Source organism: Dunckerocampus dactyliophorus, chromosome 17, assembly GCF_027744805.1.
Source record: "Dunckerocampus dactyliophorus isolate RoL2022-P2 chromosome 17, RoL_Ddac_1.1, whole genome shotgun sequence".
Classification (NCBI taxonomy): Eukaryota; Metazoa; Chordata; class Actinopteri; order Syngnathiformes; family Syngnathidae; genus Dunckerocampus; species Dunckerocampus dactyliophorus.
Window position 1 is genome coordinate 20,054,308 of NC_072835.1, and position 27,093 is coordinate 20,081,400.

The 27,093-nt window shown below is 41.4% G+C and overlaps 3 protein-coding genes across 9 annotated transcripts in view; 2 read left to right on the top strand and 1 right to left on the bottom strand.

Moving 5' to 3' along the window:
- Positions 1 to 38: 38 nt before the first annotated feature.
- LOC129170303 (eukaryotic translation initiation factor 4E-binding protein 2-like) lies at positions 39 to 4,492 on the top strand. The gene is made up of 3 exons (XM_054757710.1): positions 39 to 329; positions 3,085 to 3,279; positions 4,325 to 4,492. Exons 1-3 carry the CDS (start codon positions 194 to 196, stop codon positions 4,354 to 4,356), a joined length of 363 nt encoding a protein of 120 aa, XP_054613685.1. The 5' UTR covers positions 39 to 193; the 3' UTR covers positions 4,357 to 4,492.
- A 585-nt stretch (positions 4,493 to 5,077) lies between these two features.
- LOC129170305 (nodal homolog 2-A-like) lies at positions 5,078 to 7,632 on the bottom strand. Its single transcript, XM_054757711.1, has 3 exons — positions 7,500 to 7,632; positions 6,590 to 7,347; positions 5,078 to 5,351 (listed from the first exon to the last, which is right to left on the bottom strand). Exons 1-3 carry the CDS (start codon positions 7,612 to 7,614, stop codon positions 5,199 to 5,201), a joined length of 1,026 nt encoding a protein of 341 aa, XP_054613686.1. The 5' UTR covers positions 7,615 to 7,632; the 3' UTR covers positions 5,078 to 5,198.
- A 1,729-nt stretch (positions 7,633 to 9,361) lies between these two features.
- The window catches only part of LOC129170382 (low-density lipoprotein receptor-related protein 2-like), a 31,449-nt gene continuing 13,717 nt past the window's right edge, over positions 9,362 to 27,093 (top strand). For 5 of the 7 annotated variants that reach the window (XR_008566587.1, XM_054757859.1, XM_054757860.1 and 2 more), the window contains exons 1-42: positions 9,362 to 9,461; positions 9,851 to 9,973; positions 10,977 to 11,216; positions 11,421 to 11,534; positions 11,661 to 11,780; positions 12,449 to 12,574; positions 12,764 to 12,967; positions 13,194 to 13,362; positions 13,434 to 13,602; positions 13,674 to 13,896; positions 13,978 to 14,097; positions 14,193 to 14,411; positions 14,990 to 15,295; positions 15,562 to 15,780; positions 15,916 to 16,062; positions 16,167 to 16,415; positions 17,389 to 17,607; positions 17,674 to 17,922; positions 18,064 to 18,273; positions 18,361 to 18,609; positions 18,772 to 18,993; positions 19,087 to 19,335; positions 19,531 to 19,752; positions 19,834 to 20,082; positions 20,201 to 20,410; positions 20,506 to 20,772; positions 20,902 to 21,117; positions 21,209 to 21,391; positions 21,527 to 21,649; positions 21,828 to 21,992; positions 22,069 to 22,281; positions 22,378 to 22,607; positions 22,690 to 22,819; positions 22,915 to 23,108; positions 23,282 to 23,468; positions 23,939 to 24,154; positions 24,226 to 24,409; positions 24,481 to 24,682; positions 24,789 to 24,953; positions 25,061 to 25,315; positions 25,412 to 25,639; positions 26,808 to 26,942. Coding sequence is in view for 4 of the 7 variants with exons in the window: in XM_054757859.1 (XP_054613834.1) it covers positions 9,404 to 9,461; positions 9,851 to 9,973; positions 10,977 to 11,216; positions 11,421 to 11,534; positions 11,661 to 11,780; positions 12,449 to 12,574; positions 12,764 to 12,967; positions 13,194 to 13,362; positions 13,434 to 13,602; positions 13,674 to 13,896; positions 13,978 to 14,097; positions 14,193 to 14,411; positions 14,990 to 15,295; positions 15,562 to 15,780; positions 15,916 to 16,062; positions 16,167 to 16,415; positions 17,389 to 17,607; positions 17,674 to 17,922; positions 18,064 to 18,273; positions 18,361 to 18,609; positions 18,772 to 18,993; positions 19,087 to 19,335; positions 19,531 to 19,752; positions 19,834 to 20,082; positions 20,201 to 20,410; positions 20,506 to 20,772; positions 20,902 to 21,117; positions 21,209 to 21,391; positions 21,527 to 21,649; positions 21,828 to 21,992; positions 22,069 to 22,281; positions 22,378 to 22,607; positions 22,690 to 22,819; positions 22,915 to 23,108; positions 23,282 to 23,468; positions 23,939 to 24,154; positions 24,226 to 24,409; positions 24,481 to 24,682; positions 24,789 to 24,953; positions 25,061 to 25,315; positions 25,412 to 25,639; positions 26,808 to 26,942 (8,178 nt within the window). In the remaining 3 variants the exon portion in view is untranslated. The remainder of the gene's footprint in view (positions 9,462 to 9,850; positions 9,974 to 10,976; positions 11,217 to 11,420; positions 11,535 to 11,660; positions 11,781 to 12,448; positions 12,575 to 12,763; positions 12,968 to 13,193; positions 13,363 to 13,433; positions 13,603 to 13,673; positions 13,897 to 13,977; positions 14,098 to 14,192; positions 14,412 to 14,989; positions 15,296 to 15,561; positions 15,781 to 15,915; positions 16,063 to 16,166; positions 16,416 to 17,388; positions 17,608 to 17,673; positions 17,923 to 18,063; positions 18,274 to 18,360; positions 18,610 to 18,771; positions 18,994 to 19,086; positions 19,336 to 19,530; positions 19,753 to 19,833; positions 20,083 to 20,200; positions 20,411 to 20,505; positions 20,773 to 20,901; positions 21,118 to 21,208; positions 21,392 to 21,526; positions 21,650 to 21,827; positions 21,993 to 22,068; positions 22,282 to 22,377; positions 22,608 to 22,689; positions 22,820 to 22,914; positions 23,109 to 23,281; positions 23,469 to 23,938; positions 24,155 to 24,225; positions 24,410 to 24,480; positions 24,683 to 24,788; positions 24,954 to 25,060; positions 25,316 to 25,411; positions 25,640 to 26,807; positions 26,943 to 27,093) is intronic. The other 2 variants (XR_008566588.1, XR_008566589.1) reach the window with 2 other exon arrangements.

The following is a 27,093-nucleotide window of genomic DNA, read 5'->3' on the forward strand; positions in this document are numbered from 1 at the left end:
TATTTGTGACGCCCCCTACTTTCAGCCAATCACAGCCTCCGTGTAGGAGGAGCTTGTGGGTTGTTTTGGGAGTGTTGGTTGCACGTGGGGCCACGAGGTATATCAGTTGGAGAAGAAAGTTTGGAGAGGCCTCGTGTGTTTTTATTTTATTTTATGAGAATTCCGAGAAGTTCAGACAACCTCCAGTGACGACATGTCAGCGACAGGTCAGACGAGTGGGAGCCGGGACATACCGGCCGTCAGGCGGGTTGCCATCCTCGAGGCTGCTCACATGCCCCAGGAATACTCCACCACTCCCGGGGGAACCGTGTTCAGCACTACGCCTGGAGGTAACACGACCACGAGTTGATCTGACATTGACAAGAAAACATCACAAACTAATCATTATTGCATTTGAACACTGAAAAAAAGTGCAAATAGACCCAATTACACCTCATCTTGTCGTCTTACGTTACTAAAAAGTGCCCTTAAGAGTGAGCAGTTGCCTTGAACACGCAATACTAGCGGTGTTCAAAATACGGCACAGGGGCCATTTGCGGCACGCTGCTCATTGTAGAAATAAATCGAAAAGTAGAGCAAAAAGGCACAATGTAAAGAGAAAAGGCTGAAATGTTGATGCTAACTAATACCATAATGCTTTGTTTTTAACGGTGATTTCACACTTGTCATTTTTAGTCCTGTTAAAACAAACGAGTCTCTGCTAGTACGGTTACAGCTACAACAGAGGGACCAAGACTGGGACTGTCCTTTGACTTTTCAATGTGCGGCCCTCAGTAGGCACTGCAGCAGGAGTCTCAATCTTAATTCTCCTGGGTGAGTCCCGGTGAGGCTGGGTTGCATCAAGTATTCCGCAGAGATGATAAAACCTAAATAAAAATAGAAAAGTGCTTTCGGCTTCCCAGCATGTCTTGTGGCACTCGAGAAAGTTGCTAAACTTAGAGTTAACATCATTGTTTATTATTCCACATAGTAGTAGTAGTAGTTTCCCCACGTTTGTTTATTTACTGGTTACATGTTGAGCTGTCATTTTTGTATCTGCACCGTGATTGTCGTCCGTGCCACAAAATCTGGTCGCCGTGAGTTTGAGACCCTTGCACTACAGGTTAGGGTCGCCGATCCACAGGCCTGTTTTGGTCCTCATGTTAATGATCGACTGTTTTGTTATTCATTACTATCTTTGGGAAAGTGTGGAGCAACATTATGACGACTTGCACTACAACAAGCGGAAAATGGATGGAGGGATGGGAACGTTTTCCCTCTGCAGCTGTGTTCACATGCCGGTGGTGGACTGATAGCGTGTTCTGTAAATGCACCAGGTGGGACTGATTCACGCTGATAAAACTCACAGCTGGTCCGCTCGATGTGTGCCACAGTGCCAGAAAATAGGTCACTCGGTGTGGGCCTGCGGGGGAATGTATGCTCGATGTAAAGACGGGTCTCGCATATAAAAACCACAGGAGATCGAAAGTGCTGAGTCAAGAAGAATCACCTTCTTAAAATCAGTCATGTTTTCAAGTTTTTCAGGAAACAGGATGACATTCCCATTGATTTGTGACTTCCCAAGTCAAACTGTTGACGGCGACAATTACAGCGCATCCGGAAAGTATTCACAGTGCTACACTTTTTCTGCCCTTTTGGTGTGTTACAGCCTTATTCCAAAATGGAATATATTCATTTTTATTCTAAAAATTCAACACACAGCAACCCATACTGACAACATGAAAAAATGTTTTTGGGAAAAGTTTGCAAATGTATTAAAAATAAAAATGTGTACTGTACATAACTGTACATAAGTATTCACCGCCTTTGCCTTGGGGCTCTAAATTTTCTTTGAATCTCATAGGACCTGTTGGAGTTTGAGAGGTGCAGCGAAAGTGCCCAAAGATTGGTGTACCAAGCTTGTGGCATCGTATTCAAAAAGACAAGAGGCCGTAATTGCACAAGTGTTGAGCAAAGGCTGTGAATACTTATGGATGTGTGATTTCTTAGTTGTTTATTTTTTAATAAATTTGCTGACATTTCACAAAAAAACTTTTTTTTCATCTTGTCATTAAGGGGTGTTGTGTGGAGAACTTTGAGGGGAAAAAGCATAATTACATTTTGGAATAAGGCTGTTGCATAACAAAATGTGGAAAAAGTTTCCAGCATCATCCTTTTCTTCTTATATACTTCTTATATTATATGTGGTATAAAAAGTACATACTTCTTATATACTTCTTCTTATATACTGTAATTTCCCCCACTAATTAACTAGAAAAGCACTCAGCATGCTAGCGCTAACTGTTTATATAAGTGCCTCTCAAAATGCAAAAAATTAAAAGTAAAAAAAAATTAAAGCTTGTATAATTATGTTAGCATGTTACATGATAACGTTAGCATGCTAACACCAAGCATGGTAGCGGTGTCTGTTAAGTTTATATTCATGAAAATCGCAAAAATGCTAGTATGCTCATGTTAGCAATGCTAACATGTTAACGTTAGCATGCTAACACCTAGCATGATAGTGCATAGGTGTTTACCTATGAAAATGACTAAAAATGCTAATATTAATACGTTAACATTAGCATGCTAACACCTAGCATGATAGTGGTAAGTGTTTATATATGTGTCTACCCATGAAAATAGCAAAAAATGCTAGTATGCTAACACCTAGCATTATAGCGCAATATACCGGGAAGGCTAAATGTCCCAAACAAGAGCTCTGAGCATTTCTTTTTTTTTTTTTTTTTTTGTGGCGTTATATGCACAAATGCCGAAAATGGTCCTATCTCGCAATGTTAAACAATCCTTTAAATAATTCCTGGATGCAGATGGTGATTCGGACCACCCCCCAAATTTAATCAATTCTTCCATATCCCATTTCCGACAATTCCTGAAAATTTCATCCAAATCCATTCAGAACTTTTCAAGTTATTTTGAACACAAACAAACAGATAAACGCCGGCAAAAACGTAACCTCTATGCTGCGCTTGCGCTTTGCTCTGCTCTTGGCGGAGGTAATTAGGGGAATTAAACTAAAACCTGAAACATCACTGTCCGCATTGACAAATAAAATGTTTTTTAAGTTCTGTGTTGGGTCTGCAGGAACTCGAATCATCTACGACAGGAAATTCCTACTGCAGCGTCGGAACTCTCCTCTGACACGCACTCCTCCGAAACTTCCTGACATCCCAGGAGTCACCAGGCCTCTCAAACGGGAGTCCTCCACCGAGACGAACCAGCCGGGAGCGACTGACAGTAGTGAAGCTGAGCAACACGTCTTGCATGCAGAGAGTGCAGGTAGACATTCCCTGTACAGCGCTACCTCGGTTTTTGTCATTTATTTCTTCCAAAAGGCCAGACGAAAACCAAAACATATGAAAAACTAAGCAATTTTTCCCATAGAAAATAATGCAAAGCCAATTAATCTGTTCCAGACACCCGAAAATATGAACAAAAAATACACTTTATAGGGAATAGTTATCGTTTTACTCGCAGAAAAAATCAAACATAATTTTAAATGAATGCAATTGACAAATGAACATTTAATATTACTTTTACCTTTACTGAAGACTCCTGATGGTGAAGACGGTGAGGAGCAGCAAGTTTTAAGTAAGCGCTGACTGTCGGGACGCGGGCTCTGCTGCCCAAGGCACCTCCATCGGTAGGTTTTTTTTCCCCCAGTTGGGAAAACGGTCGGTTGGTCTTCATTCTGTTTAAAAACCTAATATTCAAACATTCTCACGCTGGCGCTGTTGCGTTCGCCTTAGAAACCATCGCCGCGGTGCCTTCATTCATGTTCGCATATGCTTTCGCACGAGACTAATTTGGTGCTCGCACTCTGTCCACTCACTGGTAGCCCCGCCTCCACAAAGAGGGCGAATGAGAGGAGATGAGGGCTCACTCTCTCCGTTCATTCCACTATAGAACCGATGCACACAGACAGATGCAGAGTGAACCCTCTTGTCATCCAGCCTGTGTGGCACAGAGACGAGCAGATGAAACACACGCATACACGCACATTGAGGGCGTCATAACTATCTACCTTTTTTTTTATTGTTAAATTAATGAATTATCGTGACAGGCCTAGTTGTTTGCATATTTTTTGTAGATGTAAAAAAAAAAAGCAATGTAATATTAAGACAATACGCAATTCCTTGTAAATGAATTGCAAGAAAGCAATAAGAATACGATACACAAAATAATAATGAACACAAATGAAAAAAAGCCCATAAAAATATATGTAACATGTACATGAAATATATATAGAAAAAAAGTATTGTTTGCAAGTGAACATAGCTTATGATGATGTTTTCTCCCTAAATCCATTCTGTTCTTCCTTTAGGAGATGACGCCCAGTTTGAGATGGACATTTGAAGAGGATTGAAACTATTTCTTATGCATGTTTGTTGCAAGTATAGGTGATTTTTTTTTTTTTTAGATGAGTTGAATGAAAAACTGTGGGCTGTCTAATCGGGTTCCTTAAAGGGAAATTATATTTTTATTGAATTGATGAATGTGCCTCAAATATTACTTGCCTTAGAAACTGTGACGCGTTAGATGAAGAAGCTGTTGACCGTGATTTAACAGCATTTACAGTATGATGTCCAAGGAGAACATGACTTTGTTGTGCTATGTTAGGTGCTGTTACCGAATGTTCACTTCGTAAACAACCAAATGTTTGGGGTTTCTGCATGGTAAAGGATGATATCATATTTTGTACCTTGCTAAGCCGCTCATGGCTTTGGTTTTATTTGTTTAGAACACAAATGGCAGGTATTTTCTTCAGGATTCCTGAGTGTAAAATTAACAAAATCATCAGCAGAGATTCAATCAGTCCCTTTCTTCCGGCTTTCTGATTGGCCTCGAGCAAACTGTCGGCCATTCAGCTTTGACTTCAAAATAAATGACTGTAAGTGACTTGTATGTCATAAATCATCACTCATAGACACTTAGTTGAAAATAAGAAATAATTTATTGATTTACTGTACAGTGTAAACACACAAATAGGTCAATGTGACCCAGACATCCTAAAAAAGTCAAAGCGCTTGCAAGTGTACATTTCATGCATTATAAGCTGTACTTTGTGTATCTTAGTGCTTCAGTCAGCGACCTGCTATACTTTTCGTTACCTCATTTGTATTCATAAAAAGTACCAACATCATTCGGAGAGTCCCTGCTAGATGTTTGTTGCTGCTCTGTCTCTACAGTCCGTGTTCTCAGTGGCAGCCACACTCCTCCACCACCATGTCCTGGTGGTTCCTCATGACCATTTTGCCGTTCTCGTAGTAGAGCATGGAGAGCGGCGCCAGGCGTGTGGGCACGCAGGACAAGCATGGCACCTTGTGCGCGTGGTGGAGCTTCAGCAGGCTCTGTGGAGGTGAAGAGAAGAGAAGCATTCGTTAGAACAACCTTGTGTGATGTTTACAAGAGGGGTGTCCAAACTTCTTCCAGCGAGGGCCACGTACTGAAAAATGAAAGGATGCAAAGGCCACTTGGATATTTTGTAAAATATGCTAAGAAGTTACTGGATATATTTCAAGAAAAAACGGCATCTCAGCTTCTTGATATCCGTGAAAAAGTGTATTATTAGTTTGAATTTTGGTCTTTTCTCTTTTTTCCCCATTTTTACTGTTTTTTTTTTTTTTCAAATGTTCCACTTATTTCAACTTTCTTCTTAAAAAAATCTTTGTCAAACTTTTTTTTCATAATATTATGACTTTATTCCCATAATATTTGGATTTGATTTCTATAATATTATAACTTTTTTTCCAAAAATTACATCTTTATTTTGTTTTGTTTGCTCGTAATAATAAACCATGTATTTTTTCTTTAATATTTAAACCCTGTGCTACTAAAATTATTTTTTACAATTTTCCTCGTAATATTACAAGTTTATTCTCATAAAGTAGCGACTTTTTTGCTCGTTAGAATACAACTGTCAATTTTTTAAAAATATGACTTTATTCCCATAATATTTTGACTTTATTTCTCTTTTTTTCTCAACTTAATTTTCCAAAAATGATATCTTTATTTTGTTTTGTTTGTTTCTCATAATAAACAATGTATTTTTTTCTTTAATATTTCAACTCTATGATACTAAAATGATTTTTACAATGTTCCTCCTAATATTCTGAGTTTATTCTCATAACATAGTGACTTTTTTTCTAATATTTTGACTACAGTCTCATGAAATTACAGCAGTTCTTTTCATTTCTGCTGTTTTTTGATTTTACATTTTCCAGCTACTTCAACTTTCTTCTTGTAAATTTTCTTTATTTGTTGCTTTGTTTGTTTCTGATAATATTATGGCGTTAAAAAATAGGGTGTTTTTTCTTTAATATTTTGACTTTATGCTACTAAAATGACGTAATTTTTCCTCATAGTATTACATTAGTCTTGTGAAATGATGACTTTCTCATTACATTACTATTTTTTTCTCTTAATATTTTGACTTTTTAATTTGAAATTACAGTACATGATGATTTTTCCATTTTTGCTGTTGTTTTTTGGTTTTGTTGCTAAATCTATTTTTAGAATGCACCACGGGCCGCCAATGGCCACACTTTGGATACCCCTGCTCTAGAAAGAACAGGTAAGTGTGCCTTACCTGCATATAAGCGTGGTTGGTCGGTGAGAAGCTCTCATCTACAGGTGTGGGACAGGCCCCCTCGCAGCGAAAGGCGTTGTAGCGTTTGGGATAGACGATCCACTGGCTCCAACCCAGCTTCTCAAAGTCCACCCACATGTCCACCTTTCTGCACAGAGGGCTCTCCTTGTTCTCAGTGGCAGCAGGGGTCGCCACTGGCATCGTTCCTCTAGGCTGGTGCTGCTGATGCTGTGGATGCCTTTTGGTCCGGCGCCGCCTCATCTTGGAGCCAGCGTCCCTTTCCAAGCTCACGTACTTGGACTGTTCAGCTGTGTGGATGAGAGTGGGCATCATCTGAGCATCAGGGTTCTGCCTGGCAAAGACCACCATCATGACCCGGTCCGTTGTAGGGTGTTGGACTCCTTCCAGTTCTTCCTCCATCTCCTCTTCAACCTCGGGCAGGTGTGTGAGCGGTTCCTGCTCCTGCTCCTCATGTTTCTGCCAGCGGCTGAGCATCTCCGTCATGGTGAACACCTTCCAGGAGGAAGGCGCCTTGGAGCCGGGATGTGACCTCAGGCGGCCCAGGAACACCCTTTTTTCTGAGCAATTTTCGTTGGGGCACGGGTCCACTTTGGAGTGGTAGATGTCCACCCGGGCTCTGGAGGATTCGCTGAAGGCAGGGAGACGGATCCTGAGCTCAGCCTGTTGAATGTTGTCGCTGGAATACATGGAGGACATGTCAAAGGTGATGGACCACCTGTTGCCTCTCTGCTGGCAGCCTGGAAGAAAGACATGTAGCAGTATTGTTATTAGTGACATATTGATCTTATATTGAATTTTTCGGAAATTGGTCCAAATATTTAGAAATTAAAATGCTGTTAGATGGAAAATTGCGTTAAAAATGTCATCATTTTAAGAAGGGACTACTCACTTTTAGCGACAAGGCTCGTCACAGAGTCCGAGTTATGCAGTCCGGCGTTGTCCACGATCCAGCTCTCGGTTCTGGCACGGTCCTGGGTGAGCATGGTCCTGTAGAGCTGCATCATGAGGAGGGGAAGTCCTCCGGTATTGTGCGTCTGCAGGATGCGTCCGGTGCCGGTCGCCGAGCCACGCAGCAGCTTGTCCGGGTGCACCACGGCGACACACATGTCCAGCACGAGGAGGAGCACGCAGGAGATTTCCACAGATCGTCCCATCAGAATTCTTTGTATGTTGTCACTGTGGCAGGTAGCTTCCAAATGACCCGGTAGAGATGCTGAGACTGTGTTTTATGAGCGCATGCCTGATAGGTGAAGGTCTTTGAAGGCATGTGTCCAGGTGTGTGTGATCCACGGCAGCGCTCGAGCCTTTTTAGTGATAGTTATACTATATCGAAACCACTTGGTCCTTTGTAGTGGCCCAGGTGTGAAAAGTGGAAAAGACCAAAGCACTGATGTTGCTGTTGACACGCTCTGATAAGAAGCCCTGACAATAATTTTAGTTAAGGAGATTAAGAGACATGCCGTGTGATTAATGACAAATTAATCACAATTTACTTTCTGTCGACTCAACATGCTGTGCAGGCAAGTTCGGGCCAAAATGGACTCGCATTCATTATTGTTCCTTTTTATTATTATCTAGCAAAATATTTAAAAATATATATATTTTTAATTACCCTTTTATTTCAGTTTGAATAACCATCCAGTGGATTAAAAAAATTAGTGATGAAGAATAAAATAAACCAGTGAAACATTTGTTTATAATTTATTTGTACTTGTGATTAAAAAAAAATCACCTGATCATTTATTTGAATAGAATTTTGAATAATCATTGATCCAAAATTCAACTCATTATTAAACTCTTTATTTTATGAAAGAAAACAGTAGTAAAATTGCTTACTGGCATAACCTAATATATAAAAACTGCATACAGGAAGAAGTTCACTTTTAATTATTAAATTAAGCACAATATTAACTGAATTTTATTTTTATTATATGTAATTTGCAGTGGTGTACAACTTCGATGCATCACGGTGAAAGGATTTTGATTCTATATTTATTTGATTTGATTTAAGTACTTATTCACATACATTTAATGTATATGTATGTTTACAAAATATGTCAGTTGTATTGAGAAAAATGAAGGTTTTCCAGTCCACCTCATAATAATTGACAACATTTAAGTGCTTTAAATGATCACTATGAACCTTCAATAAATTACAGTGCACTTGATCTTGCAAGGGATGCAAATAACAACAAAAGCTTCAATATCAATTGATTTTCAATTGATCTTTTAAGTGTTCTATATTGTTCTTTATAGTGCTAACACTCTTGGTGTTTTTCATGTATTGTTTAAATGCTTGAAATAATCTATTATTACGACTGATACTTGACAGCAGCATTAAAAGAGCTGTTATGGGCACTTGTATCATTTCATCTTCAAAGGGATGAAAAGAACAACAAAAGGACCAGTAGCAATTGATTTTACATTTTTCTTGGACTTATACTGTAATTCTTTATAGTACATATATCAAACATACAATGCATTTGATAATAGAAAATAAACCGTACTTTAAATAATACGTTACGAATGACTTGGTTCATCATAAATACAGACATTTTTGGGCTTGTTTGGAAATGTGGTAGCAAAGTTTGGTCGTTTATATCCTTATTGACATATTGTAATTACAGTAATAAATACAGTAATAGTGATATTGTTGACGTGTTTATGCTGTTGTTCTCACCTAGGTACTTCCGCATTGGTTCCGCGTGTGCTCCAGTGCGCATGTGCGCCTTCAAGTTAATTAAGGGTGTCATTCCAGGTGCTTGTTTGTCCAGATGAGTCGAGCGTGTCGACATGAACTCACGCCAGCTCATTTGTTTGATTTTTCTGTCAAGGTTAAAGTTATCCACAGGTAACTTCATTTTTATGTGCGCGCGCGTGTTTTCATCAGCTTTTGAGACCTTAAACGAGGTTTAAGAGCGTTCTGGTTATGTCTCATCACAAACGTGTCAAGATGGCGTCATTGAGAGGAGCCAAACTATTACGTCTTACTGCAAAATTTGATAATTAACAAACTTTAAGTTTTGGAAGACTGTGTGTGTACAACTTTAAGGTCCTGTGTCTTTTTTCAACATGAAAATGCATCAAGTGGGTCAGTTTGACGTTTTGTTGAACTGACCGCCACAATGATTGTTTTGCTATGTCAGGGAAAAAAATAAAATCTCGGTCTCCTAATTCAGGTTTTCTCACAATTGTATGTTCAAGTCATTTGCCTTCAAGTCTCTCAACTTTATTTTTCAGGGCAGGATATAGGCTGTAGTAAAGACCAATGGCAGTGTGATGATGGAAGCTGCATCCCTAACAAATGGAGATGCGATGGAGATGGAGACTGCCTGGATGGCTCCGATGAGATGGACTGTATTGGTAGGTGAACTTTTCTTTTTGCCTATTGTGGTCATTTTCAATTAAGAGCTCTCGCTACATCTTTTTGTACTTGATGTCCATTATGGTGGCCATCATTCATTCTTTAGATCTAATCAGTATGGTGGGTGGAACGCCAAATTTTTTTTTACATCCGTAAGTGGCCTCATTTGCAGCATTTTTTATGTTTCAGGGAAGTGCATCAGCATTGGAATGCTGACAAAATGATATTTTTTGTTGTTTGTACGTCACGTCATCTGCTGTTGTACGGTTTCACAATGTAGTCCAGTATGTTTGGTCTTCTCCAGGTAAGATGAACTACAACGAATTACAATACAGTGGAACAGTTCGAAAAGTTGTTTTAAGTACTAAAATTAAGAAATAATGGTGAATTTAAATTAGAAAATGTATGATTTTTTTTTCCATCAAAAACTATAACAGCACCACCACTGACTAGCATATGTTGCAAATAGAGGATTAAAAGAACAGATTGTACAGAAAAAGTCTGTACTTTTCACAATTGTGAGTTAAACTGCATAAAAATGGTATGTTTTTGAGTGGTCCAAATAAAATAAATGGCATTCGTGGCTGTCTGATATTGTCTGTAGCGTGTGCACACATGCAAAAGCAGCCTAAGGGGGCGACCAGCAATTTACAACTATTAGGATTGTCTATACATTCCATGATAGCTAACTTGAGTAGCTAAACTTTGTCTAATGGCAACTAATGCATGTACATGTGTTGCGCAGGAAGTGTGTAATATAGCATGCAGCACATACGTCCTCTAGGCAGCCAGTCCCTTTTAACTGCTGATGAAATTAAATACAACTCCAATTAAGTAAAAATGCTAAACCCTTGCAAGATTGCTGACAGACACATCATGAATGAAAGAAATGCACATTTTCACACTATCTGTGATGCTTTCAACCACACAGATAACAGATTGGTGAAGTTGTTAATGTTTGAGGCGCCTGTACTCTTATTAAAGTTCCTTTTGCACCCCCAGGCTCTATTGAATGTCCACCTGGCCAGTTTCCATGCATGGACTCTGTTGGCTGTGTTGATGCATCTGCGCGCTGTGATGGACAAAAGCAGTGTCCAACCGGCTCTGATGAGGAGAACTGTACACTCTCAGAGGGCTGCTTGAAGTCAGACTGGACATGTCGGAACAAGATTTGTATTCCCGGAGACCTGCGCTGCGATGGACAGAATGACTGCGTGGACAACTCTGATGAAGAGGGCTGTGGTGAGACAGGTTTCATGTCATAGAACAAGAAAAATCTTTTGTCCAGATTTGCATTTTAAAAAGGTGTTTGATATATAAATCTCGATTTCTAAATTATGCATCAAGATATGACCGGTATACTGTAGGTCGAGTGGTTCAGTCGCCTGAAACAGAAAAAGTACGACAAATGGTGTGTAATTGTTAACACATTGATTTCTTTATTAGAGTTGTGCAGCAAAGAAGGCATGCGGTGTCCTGAGGGGGTCTGTCTTTCTGCTGAAGAGAGGTGTGATGGGAAGTTTCACTGCTCGGATGGCAGCGACGAGCCCACAACCTGTGGTAAATTAAAGACTGTTTAGCTGAGTTAAAATGACAGAAAATGTGAGAGTCCTAACACTTTAAACACCCCAATGCTGAACAGTGAGTGACCTTTTTAGTAATGTAGATGATTGATCCTCCTTGCAGGGAAGACCTGCTCTGTGAACAATGGCGGTTGCAGCCACCTGTGCGTAGATGAACCGTGGGGTGCTCTGTGCACATGTCCTGCTGGATATAACCTCTCTGTCAATGGGGCGGTCTGCAAAGGTGACGCACGTATTTATGCACATGTTGCAATTGAGTCACTACATTCTTTTAATCTTTATACCAAGGGGGTCCAAAGTGCTGCACAGGGGCCATTTGCAGCCTGCGGCTGTTTTTGTCAGTGGTACATTCTAAAAATAGAATTTTAAATCCAAAACTAAAAAAAATATATTGAGAGAAAAAAAGTTGCAATCAAAGTTTTACGAGAATGTCATAATATGAAGAAAAATAACAATTTTACAAACAAAGTGGAAATATTAAAGAAAAAAGGCTTTTTTAAAATTAGTTATTTAAGTTGTAAAATTAGGTTGTGGATAAAGTTATATTACGAGACTAAAGTGAAAACATTATGGCAAAATAACATTGAAATTACAGAAAAATTAAGAAAGTTGGGAATTTGGGAAAAAAAAAAGACAAACAAAAATGGGGAAAAATAGGAAAGACTGTCAAACTAATAATACTCTAATCTATATCAGAAAGCACAGTTTTTTTTTTCTTGAAATATATATGTATATATTTGTATAACTTCAACGTTTTGCCTTTATACACACAGGGTAAAAAAGGTAGCAGTAGCTAGCGTTTTTTTTTTAATACCACAGCACCATCTGCTGGATATGGTACGGTACTGCCTCAATAGCCCTGTTAATGTTTCATCACAACTGTCTCCATAGATTTGGATGAATGTGCCCTTCCCTTCGGTCCATGCCTGCATTATTGCACCAACACAGTTGGATCTTTTTTTTGCCACTGCAGAGACGGCTTCAAACCCAATGATGGCTTTGCCTGTGTAGCCACAGGTAATGATAACATTGCGTTCTTACTTTTCACCCCATAGGTGAATGTAACTGTGTAAAATGTGCAATTTATATTAAAATGATACATATTTAATGCCAATGTGAAAAGTGTGATCAAGCAGACAAAACCTTATCTAATTTCTTTTGGGATTTTTACACCAACTTGAGCCTACTTTGGGAATCTTTCTTCAGGTAACGATACTCGCCTGCTGACAGTATTGAGGACTTCTGCAGGACTGCTGAATGTCAAGTCTCAACGGTTTGATGCTGTCCAGACGCTGAAGTTCAGCCCAGTGGCCCTGACATATGACATCGCCAGGGGCCGCTACTACTGGGCCGATGGTGCGGGCCGCATATATAAGAGTGATGGGCAGCGCAGCTGGACCATCTATACTGGTTTGTTACACTTTGAGCTTGTATGTCATGTTTATGTGAAGCTAATTATTCAATTAGTGAAGCAAGAATCTGCAGGACTGCAGGAATACTGCCTCATTTACTTAACTTGTATGCTTTTATCTGAACTTTCACCCATTACTTCACACAAAACGGACAATCTTTTCAGCATGTTTTTTATGGTCTTTTATTTCGTTTAACCTGACCAGTCCTCCGAATCCTCAAACAGGGGAGCTTGGAATCAAGGCTCTCGCTTGTGATTGGCTCAATGGAAACCTGTTCTGGACCAATCAGAGGACAGACTCAATCTACATGCAAGCAGAAGATGAAAAGAGTTACACTACTCTGTTGAGTAAAGACATCAGCCCGTCGGAATTGATTCTTATACCAGTGGAGAGGTAATCTACAAAATAATGAATAAAATAAAATGTTGTCTTGTCTTGTCTTTAGAAATGTCTTTGTATTGCAGCTTGATGTTTTGGATCAACACAGGCCCTAGAGATAGGGTGACCATAGAAAAATCCTGGATGGATGGATCAGACAGAAGCTCCCTGACTGTGCTAACGGCTCAGTTGGCCCATGGGCTCACAGCAGATGTGGCCGCCAGGAGGCTCTACTGGATTAGCGACTTCAAGAAGGTCAGTTCAAGAAATGTTAGGCTGTCATAGCGAGACTGTGAATGTTATTTACACTATATTATTTTCCTCAGTCAATTGAGACGGTGAAGGTGGATGGGACTGGCAGCTACTCCTTTACTGGACTGTTGAACAGAAGACCAGCTGTGAACCTGGCCGTGTTTGAAGGGTCCTTCTATTGGGTAGATGATAAAGGACTCTGGCAGGTGCCACAGGACCAGCCAAGCCAGAGGAAGTTACTTTGGAAATCAACAGTTCCAGTGCTCAGTGTTTATCATGAGCTGCAGCAGCCTCGAGGTAACTTGAATACATAATAAATATTACATCAAACACACAAAAGAAAATGGTCTCTGAAATGAATGTCTCCTCAACGCTTAGGCACTTCTGCATGTACCAAGACACCGTGCCATATCTGTCTTTTAACTAAAGGCAACCCTGTTGGCTTCACGTGCGCTTGTCCCAACTCCAAAGTGCTGACGCTTGATGGAGCGTGTGAATGTAAAGCCTCTTTGAAATTGTCGATATAGAGAAAACACTTCACACAATGAAGACCAAATCAATTGTGCTTTTAAAAAAAATCTTTTGTGCTTCAGATCCGAGGTTCCTTTATGCGACCTCCAGCAGTATCAACATGTTGGAGTTTAAAGGCAGCGAGTCCACCGAAACAGAGCTCTTTGCCACTGACAAGGGCATCCTGTCATTTGACGTTAACTGGAACCAAGACTGGCTGTACTGGACCAACCAAACTGGTCACATCCAACGCACCAGCTTAACCCGAGTCAAAACTGAGTGGATTCCAACACCTGTGTCAGGTAATGTTTTTTATATATTTTTAAAGGCCTTAAATTACTGTGTTGAGCCAAAGTGGAGATTTTTAAATTGGAGTGAAATTCAACTCTTGAAAAATAACCAAATATTCTTGTTAAAGGAAAACTGCACTTTTTGGGGGGAATTTTGACCATCTTCCACAATCCTTATGAGACATGAACACGTCTTTCTCATTTCTCTGCGTTCTAAATGGAGAAAAAACTGCTAGCATGAGGCAGCTAACAATGCAGGTAATGGGATTCACCTATTCCGCCTACAAAGCCCTCTATTAAAACACCTCCAATGTTTTATATACATGCTGTGACCATGTAGTAATAGGCACATACAGTATTTTGGTCATTTTAAGCATTACCGGAAGTAATAATTGAGTCCCATTACGGGTATTGATTGCTGCCTTGTGGTCGTGGTTTTTCGCTCTGCAGAACAGCCAGAAAAGGGGAAGATGTGCTCATGCCTCACATAAGGATTGTGGATAATGGGCATTAAAAAAAAAAAAAAAATTAAGTGCAGTTTTCCTTTTTAACAAATCATGTTCTCTCCCTCATCAATGCTTTTTTTACAGTTTGCCAGATAAAAGTTGACCAGAAGAGTGGCAGCGTGTATTGGCTGTCATGTGACCAAACGGGCATTGGTTCAGTGGATGTGGACAGTCGTTACTCGAAGCAGTTGTACCACACAACAAAGGAGATCCGCAACTTTTACCTGGACTGGCTGAGGGGCGGCATCATCTGGTTGGAGGACGAGCAGATCTTTACCATGAGCATGACTGGAAGCAATGCCAAAGAATTGCTGCGTTTGGCAGGAGTCAGAGGGAACATTGCCTTTGACCTCCGGGCTGCTAGTCTGTTGTGGAACTCAAAAGTGGGAGGTTTGTTACTTGTGTAAATAAGGGACACAACCAACAGAATGAAAATGGATGCAACAGCAGTGAAGTGCATTTAAAAAAAAAAAAAAAAATGATTTAATACCTATATTTCTCCAACTATATCCAGTATATTGGCAATTTGCCTTAAAGGAAGATACAAATGTTAAATTTCAAGTTACCTGGAGTAATTTGTGATCCAGCTACCATACTGGGACATCATTCAGTTTTACAGCCTTTGTGCTAATTTTTGCTTCCCTTACACGTCCCAGGCCTGACAACAATGAGTCTGCTGCAGGAGAAAAAACACCAAGCTGGAAAAAGATGGAATATTTCCGGCTCAGTGGTAGGTGCCCTTGAGCCATACCTGGTATGTCTCTTCAAAGACGCCATGACTCTGTGGGACCGCCGTGATGGGCGCCCCGTTCAAGCTGTGACTGTGAAAGGTCAAGTGGTCGGCGTGATGGCTGCACTCGGGGACATACATGCAGGTTCATTCCTCACTTTATCAATATCCTGAAAATAAGCACTACTGTTATCATAAAATCTATTGACAGCTTCAAAGGGCAAATGCAACTTTCAAATGAGCATGAGGTGAAAGATTTCCTGTTCATTCATTTCCATAGTGCCTATGACTGTGATCTGCAATACGCCAGCTATGCTGTGCAAGGACACATCTATCTGCCTCGCTCCAAGCCAGCTGTGTGATGGCAAGAAGGACTGTCCTGATGGAGACGATGAGGATTTTTGTGCTAAAACGTGCCCGTCCAAAGGTAACGTCAACTATGATGATCAACTTAAGCTCAAATTTTGTTTACACAAATGCGGTTGTGTTCAATAGCTATTTCTATTTATTGCTTGCACTGTGATTGTTTAGATGATTTTAAGTGTCAAGACCAGAGGAGGTGTGTGTCAAAGGCCCTGGTGTGCGACGGACGCTCTCATTGCTTCGATGGCTCGGATGAGGTCGGCTGCCCTGATGTTGCCTTGCCCGTGACACGAATAAATGTCCTCAAGTGTCGTAAGGGCTTTATGCCGTGCAAGAGTGGTGGAGAGTGCGTGCTATACAGCCATGTATGCGATGGGGAGAAAGACTGTCAGGATGGGTCGGATGAAGAGGAATGTGGTGAGTACCCACAAGCTCATTCTCAGTATTTAAACCATTTATACCTGTATGGCAGGGGTGTCCAGACTTTTTCCAGCAAGGGCCACATGGTGAAAAATGAAAGGGTGCAAGGGCCACTTTGATATTTTCTAAACCAACTCAGAGATATGCTAATAAGCTACATGTAGCTCAAGAAAAAAATGCATTTCACCTTTGTAATAAAGGTGAAATTCTACTAAAAATGACATAATACGAGTTTCTCTTGTAAAATTGCGACTTTTGTTCTTAATTCGATTATGACTTTTCATATTTTGACTTAATTCCTGTAAAATTACAGCTGTTTTTTCCATTTCTGCTGTTTTATATTCCAACTATTTCATTTCAGCTTTCCTCTCGTAATTTCCTTATAATTATAACTTTATTCCCATAATATCTTTTAAAACAATGTATATTTTCTTTATTTCAACATTGTTACTGAAATTATATTTTTCCTCCATGTTATACATTTATTCTCGTAAAATTGCAACTTTTTTTCTCTCAAAACTTTTTCTCTTTTGACTTTACTCTAAAAAATAAATAAATAAATAAATTGTATAATTTTCCGAATATTTCAACTTGTATATTTTCACTTTATTCCCATGTTATAAATTTTCCCCAACCTAAGTTTCCAAAAATTACAACTTAAAGTTTAATATTTCAACTTCATGCTACTAAAATGACATTTTTTCTCATACAATTAGTTGATTCTTGTGAAGTAATTTTCTTTGCTAGATTACAACTCTTCTCTTATTTTGACTTGATTCCCCCCCCCATTTTTGCTGATGCTGTTTTTTTTGTTTCCTTGTTAAATTACATTTTTAGAGTGTGCTGCGGGCCGATAAAATCGCACGCCCGGGCCGCACTTTGGGCACCCCTGCTGTATGGTATAACTGTAACCGTAAACAAAATGTGCTTTATTTGAATGCTAATTCCTATTTCTTCATATATGCTACAGAGAAGGATGTGACCTCACCAAAACAATCCGCTGACGCATCAAACAACATTGCACCTGTAACTCCTGCACCATCTCTGCCTGCGTGCATCACCCCGTCTGTACTCTGTCCTCATCCTTCTGTTGGCCTCTGCATCACCCCAAAGCAGTTTTGCGATGGCCGAAAAGACTGTCCTGATGGCTTTGATGAAGATAACTGTGTGAAAAGATGTCCCTCTAAAGGTAAGTCACAGGACGTTATGTAATTGTAATTTCCATTTACTTTAACCCCCCCCGATTTTACCTCAGATGATTTCCGCTGCAAGGACCGTAGGAGCTGCATCTCCACGACCCTCGTTTGTGACGGCCGTGCTCATTGTCACGATGGCTCTGATGAAGTTGACTGTCCAAGTGTTGAAACCCCTGCCGGCCAAGCAAAGCCCTTGAAATGTCTCATGGGCTCCAGACTCTGTCAGGATGGCAGCGAATGTGTGCTCTTCAGTCACGTGTGTGATGGAGATCCAGACTGCAAGGATGGCTCCGATGAAGAAGGATGTGGTGAGTTTTCATGCCAGATCCCTGGCAGTCCCGGCAAAATGATCATTTTAATTTCCCATGTGATTTGATTTGATCGAGATCTTGAGACACCCCTACTTTATAGAGAAGTTCAATGTAAAATTGTACTTGATATATTTTCAGACACTGAGACTACCACTTCTCCAGAAAATCTTCACCTAAATCGATCGCCTTTTGCCTTTAATTCTCAACCTCCAAGCAAGCCGTCCTGCCAGAGTCCGTCATTTCTGTGTTCTGATTCTTCATGCATCCTTCCAACACAGCTATGTGATGGAACAAAAGATTGCCCTGATGGATTGGATGAAAATTGCATAAAACAGTGCCCAAATAAATGTAAGTTGGATTTTTCTACAAAATGTACATAGGGCTGCTAAAATTATCCTTTTTTTTAATTTTTTTTTTTTACTGTTCCACCCACAGTGGACTTCCTCTGCAAAGACAGGCGAAGCTGTGTATCCAAGAACCTGGTTTGTGATGGCCGATCTCATTGCCACGACGGCTCAGATGAAGTTGACTGTCCAACCGTAGCTCCTCCCCCCGCCTTGGGAAAGGTCCTGAAGTGCCGCTTGGGCTTCAGTCTATGTCGGGATCAGAGTCAATGTGTTCTTTTCAGGCATGTGTGTGACGGAGAAAGAGACTGTGCAGATGGATCAGACGAAGATGAATGTGGTCAGTATGGAGAATTTCAGTCAAAATCTTTACAGTTTTGGCCCTCGTACTTATTTCCTTGATAAGAACTGCAAGTAATACCCAACAACAACAAAAGAAAGTTGAGATGTTTATCATTGTGATGCTAAACTGGTATAAACTGATTTTTTCCTCAACGCTCAGATGCAACTGAAACCCCACCTTTGGCAGGAAATCCAAGCTTGAATAAATTGACCTCATCTGTGAAACCCTTTAATGCGCCTTCCCCAAAGCCATCCTGTAGAAGTCCATCAGTGTTATGTCCAAATTCATTGCTTTGCATCAGCCCAGCACAGCTATGTGATGGAATACAAGATTGTCCTGATGGATCGGATGAGAACTGCATAAAACGATGCCCAAATAAATGTACGTTTTTTTTTTTGTTTGTTTGTTTGTTTTTTCGACAATGTACATAGGGCAGATGAAATTATTTTTGTAATTTTTCTATACCTTCCACAGTGGACTTTCTCTGCAAAGACAGGCGAAGCTGTGTCTCCAAGACTCTGGTTTGTGATGGCCGATCTCACTGCCATGACAGCTCAGATGAAGGAAATTGTCCAACCGTAGCTCCTCCCAGCGCCCTGGGAAAGGTCCTGAAGTGCCGCTTGGGCTTCCGTCTGTGTCGGGATCTGAGTGAATGTGTTCTTTTTAGCCATGTGTGTGATGGAGAAAAAGACTGCCCAGATGGATCAGATGAAGATGAATGTGGTGAGCATGCAGAATTTTGATGAAATTTGATCTGTCTTGACCTTTTTGTATTACTCTTTCTTGATATGAAGTACAAGTGATACCTAACAAATGAGTGTAAAATTGAGATTATCATCTTTGCATATATAAAGGCTAAACTTGTATAATTTTATCCCCCCCCCCCCCCCCCCCCCCCCCCCAAAAAAAAACACTCAGATGCAACTGAAACCCCACCTTTGGCAGGAAATCCAAGCTTGAATAAATTGCCCTCATCTGTGAAACCCTTTAATACGCCTTCCCCAAAGCCATCCTGTAGAAGTCCATCAGTGTTATGTCCAAATTCATTGCTTTGCCTCAGCCCAACACAGCTATGTGATGGAATACAAGATTGTCCTGATGGATCGGATGAGAACTGCATAAAACAATGCCCAAATGAATGCAAGTTTGTCCTTTTTTTTTTTTTTCTACGATGTACATGGGGCAGATGAAGTTGTACTTATTTTTCTATACCTTCCACAGTGGACTTTCTCTGCAAAGACAGGCGAAGCTGTGTCTCCAAGAGTCTGGTTTGTGATGGTCGATCTCACTGCTACGACAGTTCAGATGAAGGAAATTGTCCAACTGTAGCTCCTCCCAGCGCCCTGGGAAAGGTCCTGAAGTGCCGCTTGGGCTTCCGTCTATGTCGGGATCAGAGTCGATGTGTTCTTTTTAGCCATGTGTGTGATGGAGAAAAAGACTGCCCAGATGGATCAGATGAAGATGAATGTGGTGAGCATGCAGAATTTAAATTAAATTCGATCAGTTTTGGCCTTTATTTTACATTTTCTTGATAAATACCAGTAACTTCACAATTTTTATTTTTATTTTTCCCCCCCTCAACTTTCAGTAGCTACTGAAACCCCGTCTTCTGTGGAAAATCCAAGTGTAAATCAATTGCCCTCATCTGTGAAACCCTTTAATGCGGCGTCCTGTAAAAGTCCATCAGTGCTATGTCCAAATTCATTTATTTGCATCAGCCCAACACAGCTATGTGATGGTAAAAAAGACTGTCCTGATGGATCAGATGAGAACTGTGTGAGAAATTGCATTTTTAAGAGTAAGTCAAGTTCTGGAGGCAACTTTTTAAAAAACCCATATTCACCACATCAAATTGTTTATTTTGTATTACGTAATATATCCCTGCTTCCATAGGTGAGTTCTTGTGCAAGGATCGTAGGAGCTGCGTCTCTAAGACTCTGGTGTGTGATGGCCGTGCTCATTGCCAGGATGGCTCAGATGAGCTTGACTGTCCGAGTGTGGCTCCTCACTCAACTATGACAAATGTCCTGAAATGCCGTACTGGTTCGAAGCTGTGCAAAGACCGCACGGAATGTGTTTTATACAGCCATGTTTGTGATGGAGAGAAGGATTGTTTGGATGGATCTGATGAAGAAGGATGCCAGGAAACCTGCAAACAAGGTTAGCATGTTTTTATTTATGAAGATCTGAATGAACAGAGCACAGGTTGTGGTGTGAATGACTTCTTTCATTTGCAATAAAATTCCTTCCTCTCAAATAGTCCTGCTTGTCATCTGTACTCCAACACAGGTGAATTTCAGTGTGCTCATGGTGCAATGTGCATCCCTGAGGCCCAGGTTTGTGACGGTAGCGCTCAGTGTCGTGACCGTTCCGATGAACTGGACTGCTGGGAAAGAACTAAAAGCTGCGAGTATCGGTGTGCAGACGGCCATCGCTGCATCCCGAATAAATTTTTGTGCGATGGAGAGCTAGATTGTTTGGATGGCACAGATGAGGCAGGCTGCGGTAAGTCCTTGGGTCCAGGTTTTCTAGCAGACAGGCCTGATTTTGTTTCCTTTTTCTTGTCATTAGTTTAACAGAGGTTGTTCCTTTCCAGATCCTGTGGCCACAACAGCAATCAGACCTCTGGTTTGGACTTCCGAATCAATTTGCATTTCTCCTTCAGTTCGCTGCCCAGGTTCATCATTGTGTATTTCTCAAAATCAGCTGTGCGACGGAAAAAGAGACTGTCCTGATGCGTTTGATGAGAGCGACTGTATTTTCCAGTGTAAAAGCCGAAGTAAGTTCCAGTATAGTTTGTAGGGTGACGCAGATGTCACAGCAGGCCAGTTCCCGAATGTATTTACTCGCTCTTATGCAATTCATGAGCGCCTCCCCAAGTTCATCATATTGACTTTTTGTCTCTATGCATCAGCTGATTTCTTGTGCAGTGACCGGCGAAAGTGCATCCCCAGAATCTACGTGTGTGACGGCCGTGCCCACTGTCCAGACGGCTCAGATGAGAGGCAGTGCAAATCAGCAGATCCCAGCCCTCGTTGTAAGCAACTATTGGGGGGGGGAAAAAATCCTATTCAGAAAGGGGGTGGATCTCTGTAAAACTGTAATTGTCGACTCTCAAATATAAGTTTATGCAGATTTTCAATTTAACCTATCAAAATCTAAGTAATACTGTTTTCTTAATACATTACAATGGCTGTCTCTCTTTCTCTGCTAAGCCTCCATGGATAAGATTGGCGCCACCTCACCTCTGAAATGCCGCAAAGGCTTCAAGGCTTGTAAAAATGGTCTGGAGTGTGTGATGTACAGCCATGTGTGTGACGGAGAGGAAGACTGTCAGGATGGATCGGATGAAGTGTCATGTGCCGCTCAGTGCAAATCAGGTGTGATTGGTCATCGAAGTTGGTGCGGTCTAAATATGTCCTGTCTGATGGGTTTTACAATTCATTTATTTGGCAGATGAGTTTGAATGTCAGCACGGTAATAGATGCATCGCACCAGAGAAGGTGTGCGACGGCCAGTATGACTGTCGGGACCGATCTGATGAAATGAACTGTGAAAGTCAGAGTTTGGGCTGCCAGCACCGCTGCGATAAGACGCGCTGTATACCAGCGACCTTCCTGTGTGATGGCGAGAGAGACTGTGTCGATGGGTCAGATGAAGAGAAGTGTGGTATGCGGCTTAGTTATTTACTAAAATGGTCGCGACAACTGTAAAACATCATGCACCATTTTTTTTTTTTTTTTTTTTTTTTTTTGATCTTGCCAGGTTTGGCGGCCTGTGAAGTTGAACAGTATCGATGCATGAGCGGTCAGTGTGTCTCTGAGGCTCTTCGATGTGACGGCTACGCTGACTGCAGTGACCGCTCAGATGAGGTGGACTGCGCAAGACCCCCACGCTGCCCGACACAACTACGATGCCCTCACAGTCACGAGTGCCTGCAGAGAGAATGGCTTTGTGATGGCGAGGATGACTGCGAGGACGGCTCAGATGAAAAGGCAAGGCCACAATTGAGTGTGTCCCTTCTTAAAATAGTGTATATCTGCTCTTGTGTTTCAATTTGGTGTCACTTGTACCCAGAACTGCTTGACTAAACCACCGCCTTGTAGAGAATACCAGTGGCAGTGTGTGGGCAGCAATCAATGTATTCCTCTATCCTGGAGGTGTGACGGGAAGAAAGACTGTCACAATAGCATGGATGAGGACAAATGTAAGTAGATTGATAATTAGACATAGAAGCCAGTATGTGCCTTGTCTTGTTTCATCCATGCAGAAATCTAGTCTATCCTACATCTCTTTCAAAAGGCAACCAGAGAAGGTGCCCTTCTCACCTTTACCAGTGTGGCAACGGGGAGTGTGTGGACCTGCGGCTGGTGTGCAACGGCTTTACCAACTGTCCTGACAGTTCCGACGAGGGTGTGGGATGCACACACAGCAACTGCTCCAATCCCTCAGCTCTTCGTTGTGAACATAGTTGTGTTAATACACCAAATGGACCGGTCAGTAAAACGGGAGCAGGGCTGTTTTTTGTGGAAAGCTAAGCATGGATTTCTTGTTTAAGATGTTTTATTCATTGATGAATAATGTACACATCTGTATCCCATAAGATTATTCTTCATAACAGATAGTGGACTGCTTAGTTTGAAATGTATACTTTTGTCCATCTTTGCAGAGGTGTTACTGTACTGCAGGTTTCACACTACATTCCAGTGGTGTGTCCTGTGTGGACATTGACGAGTGCAGTTTAATGCAGCATGAGGCATGCAAACACGGCTGCCTCAACACCCGTGGGTCTTATGTGTGTCATTGCCACCCTGGGTTCTACTTGGAGCCAGACAACAAAAGCTGTAAGACGAAGGGTATGTGACTGTGGTTTAACTTTTTCTATGTTCTGTCATGACACTTGGGGCACTTTTAGGCAATTGCTTTCTCTAAGAACAGACTGATACACACATGCGTTGTGCAAAATACGTAGTTTGTTTTATTGTAAATGTTAGTGTTGCAAGTTCTATTAAAATCCAGGAAGGCTTGAACTGTATAGACTGTACTCACTGTATAGATTTTGCTTCATTGTCGCTCTCAGATGTCCCTTTCATCTGAAGGCAAATGAGCCCTTGGGTTTGTCCTGTCTATCATGCAGTAGTCTAGCCTTTTGAAACCTGCTGGTGATTTTGAAAGTGAGGGGGGAAAAAAGTAGCCACTTATGCAACAGAAATTACAGATTCAAATACATTGAAATGTTCAGTCAGGTACCAAAGATGGGGTTTAAACATTTATGTAGAAGATATAAGACCCGCAAAGATTTAAACTATGCTTGTTCCCTTTTTAGATGAGCCACTGCTTCTGGCATCAGTTCAGTCAGAACTATTACTTCTTGGAGTCCATAGTGGAACCTTACGTCTTCTCTCTTCTGCCAATCGACCGGTTTTCTCACTGGATTACCACTGGGCTCAGCAGAGAGTTTACTGGCTGAGTCCTGACTACCAGAGCATCCGCTGGGCCGACGTGACAAAAGGCTCCAACAACAAAGGGACGCTTATCAAAGGTACGCAACAAGATTTCTGCACTTGTCTATAGCAAATAATACATTTTTCAGAGTTTGTGAAATCTTTACAGGAGTGAAGTCTGATTTCATTGCGGTGGATTGGGTTGGTAAGAACCTGTACTGGGTGGATGGACTCGTTGGCCAGATTCTGGCGGTGCGACTTAGCGACACGGTAGTGAAATCTCGGGATTATGTTGTGGTACTGGCTGAAGATCTAGAGCAGCCTCGCTCGCTGGTGCTGCTACCACACAAAGGGTAATGTGCTCGTTCAGGAATGTTGGGATCCTCACCCAGAATCAGAGTAATTTTTGTTAAACATATTTCAGGTTGATGTTGTGGTCGGAGATTGGCAGCACCCCTCAGATCCAGCGGTCTGGGATGGATGGCTCAAAGAGGAAGGCAGTGGTGAGCAGTGGTTTGAGCTGGCCTGTCAGTTTGGCCTATGATTTCCTGGACGACCGTGTGTACTGGGCTGACGAGAAGCTATGCTGCATTGGCTCCACCTCTCTGGATGGAGATTATGTGAAGGTGAATGTCACCTACCGCAGGGGCTTGCCTTTGACACAGATGAGCACATGCCTGTGCATCAACTCAATGTGTATTCATGTAGAATCTAATTTCCCCCACTTAATAGATCCTTCAGTTAGCCGAAACTCCAAGCCCGTTCTCTGTGGCAGTCTTCAATGATCGGCTTTTCTGGTCTGACACGAAACGAAGAACCATCCGCTCAGCTGACAAGAACACTGGGAAAGATCAGAAGGTTCTTCTTAAGAGACCGGGACAGCCTTTTGGGCTAAAGGTCTGTGACCCTCTTCCTAAAGCATCACAGATGATCAGCTTTGAACATTGTCAAAAGCTTTGAAGTATACTACAACTGCATGACAGTTATATGCCTCTTCTCTCCAGCTGATGCATGCCCTCTCTCAGCCCATCATATCAAACCCCTGTGACCAGCTGCAATGCTCCCACCTCTGCCTCCTGACTCCAAACCAGAAGGTCCGCTCAGGATTGTCAAGATCAACCGGGGCTCTAGTAGTGAAAGAGCCGGCAGCAGTGTGTCGCTGCCCAAAGGGGCTGCTACTTTCTAAAGACAAGATCAGCTGCTCTCTGCCTTTGGAATCCACTTTCATCCTGCTTCTGTCTACTACAAGAGTCTATCAGGTGATAGGCAGAGTTTCTTTTTCTTTTTAACATATTTTTCTCATTCTGTTGTACTCTTATCTAAACCTGATTGTGACCTTACCTTATTACTTGCAGATTTACTTGCAGTCCTTGCGTCACGATGGGGTCGGTTTGAAAAGTATGCCAAACAGTCGCGTTATGGCAGTTCCTGGTGTTGTTGAGGCCTCTGGACTCGACGTATCTATCCAAGCTTTGTCTCTGTATATGGCTGATAGTGGGCAAGGTACTGTAGATGTGCTGAACTTAAGTGGTCCCAGGTCTAGGCAGGGACTGACACCAGCTGGACGAGTTCTAAGTCTAAAGGTGAGCACAGTAACCTTGGTGTTGTCTTTAGTTTTAGTGGAGGAGACTAAAATACAAAGTCAGCAGTATTACACTCCTGATCAAGATTTTAAGACCAGTTGGAAAAATTGCAAGAATTTACATTTTGCAGTGTTGGATCTTAAGGAGGTTCTAAGTAACGCTTCAAAATGCAAAAAGAAAAAATGGGAGTTGAACAAAACATTTTTGAGTCAGCAATTTATTGTAAAAAAGCATTCAACTGAAATGGGTCATTCATTAGCTGATCAAAAGTTTTTAAATCCATAGCTCAGAAAAACTAAAATAGAAATAACATTTTCCAAAAACGACTCAGTACTGAGTAGCTGTTAATCGGCTCAGATTGGTTTGGGCATGCTTGATGCCAGTGTTTCCATGAGGCTAGTGAGGATGTTGCTCCAGGTGGTGAACATGGCTTCACAGAGGGCATCTACTCTCTGGTCTCATTGTACAATAAGGTACACAAAAATACAGTAGTTGCCAAGGAATTAATGAGGAACTAATGAGTAGTGGTTAGTGTTGCGTAAGTTTGTACCTCATTAACTACTGTAATTTTGTGTACCTTTTTATTGTAAAGTATTGCCCACTCTCTGGAACTGATGTCCATTTTTGTCAACTGAAGACACAGACAAAGGCCCCCTGCAATGTCGCCACATAGCCAGCTTTGACACCCCTGAACAAGCTGTAGTTCATTAAAGGAAAAAGCAGCCCAGATCATGGTGGTGCCCTCTCCACTGTGCCATGTGGAATACGTATTGTCATGCCAGTAACGTTGGAAGCCATCAAGATGGTCAAGGTCAAAGGCCTTGCTTATGCAGCTGAACAGTCCGACCGCGCTCAGTGTCAAGCAGTTAAGAGATCTTGACAGTGTGAATACCTGAGAGAATGACATTGAATCCACATTTTGGCTTTTAAAGGCTGTCATTGTAATTTTGATCAGCTGATGAACAGCATATTTCAGTTTAATGGTTTTTAGCGATAAATTGTTTACTCAATTTTTCAACTCTCGTTTCTTCATTTTGCATTCCAACAGTGCAAATTGTAAATTATTGCAATATATTAACTGGTCTTAGAATTTTGCTCAGGAGTGTAGGCTGGTACTTCACTGCAAGCCCTTATGCATCACTTGAATGTTTCTTACATGCGCAACAAGGATGATTCAGTCGTTGCACTGGCTGTTGACTGGGTGACCTCCAACCTCTACTGGAGCAGTACCAAAAGACCTAATCTTCATGTGACCACCCGTCATAACAGCTTCACCACCTCTCTGCTGCAAGGATCACTGACGGTAAATTGGGCTCATGACACAGCTCTCAACCCTCCTCACATGCACATAGCTCAGGCCCCAGAAGTAGTTAAGAAAGGGCATCTTTCAGGGAAAGTACGCCTACATAATGTATAACAAGCTGCATTCAGTGGAGCTAGCAATTCAAATAAGA

What these genes read in the sequence shown, in the direction of transcription:
- LOC129170303 (XM_054757710.1), top strand. Translation starts at nt 194, where the DNA reads ATGTCAGCGACAGGTCAGACGAGTGGGAGCCGGGACATACCGGCCGTC. An exon ending in GTTCAGCACTACGCCTGGAG is followed by an intron (nt 330 to 3,084) that starts GTAACACGACCA and finishes TTGGGTCTGCAG; the next exon opens with GAACTCGAATCATCTACGAC. An exon ending in CTTGCATGCAGAGAGTGCAG is followed by an intron (nt 3,280 to 4,324) that starts GTAGACATTCCC and finishes TTCTTCCTTTAG; the next exon opens with GAGATGACGCCCAGTTTGAG.
- LOC129170305 (XM_054757711.1), bottom strand. Translation starts at nt 7,614, where the DNA reads ATGATGCAGCTCTACAGGACCATGCTCACCCAGGACCGTGCCAGAACC. An exon ending in GACGAGCCTTGTCGCTAAAA is followed by an intron (nt 7,348 to 7,499) that starts GTGAGTAGTCCC and finishes TCTTTCTTCCAG; the next exon opens with GCTGCCAGCAGAGAGGCAAC. An exon ending in CCAACCACGCTTATATGCAG is followed by an intron (nt 5,352 to 6,589) that starts GTAAGGCACACT and finishes TCACCTCCACAG; the next exon opens with AGCCTGCTGAAGCTCCACCA.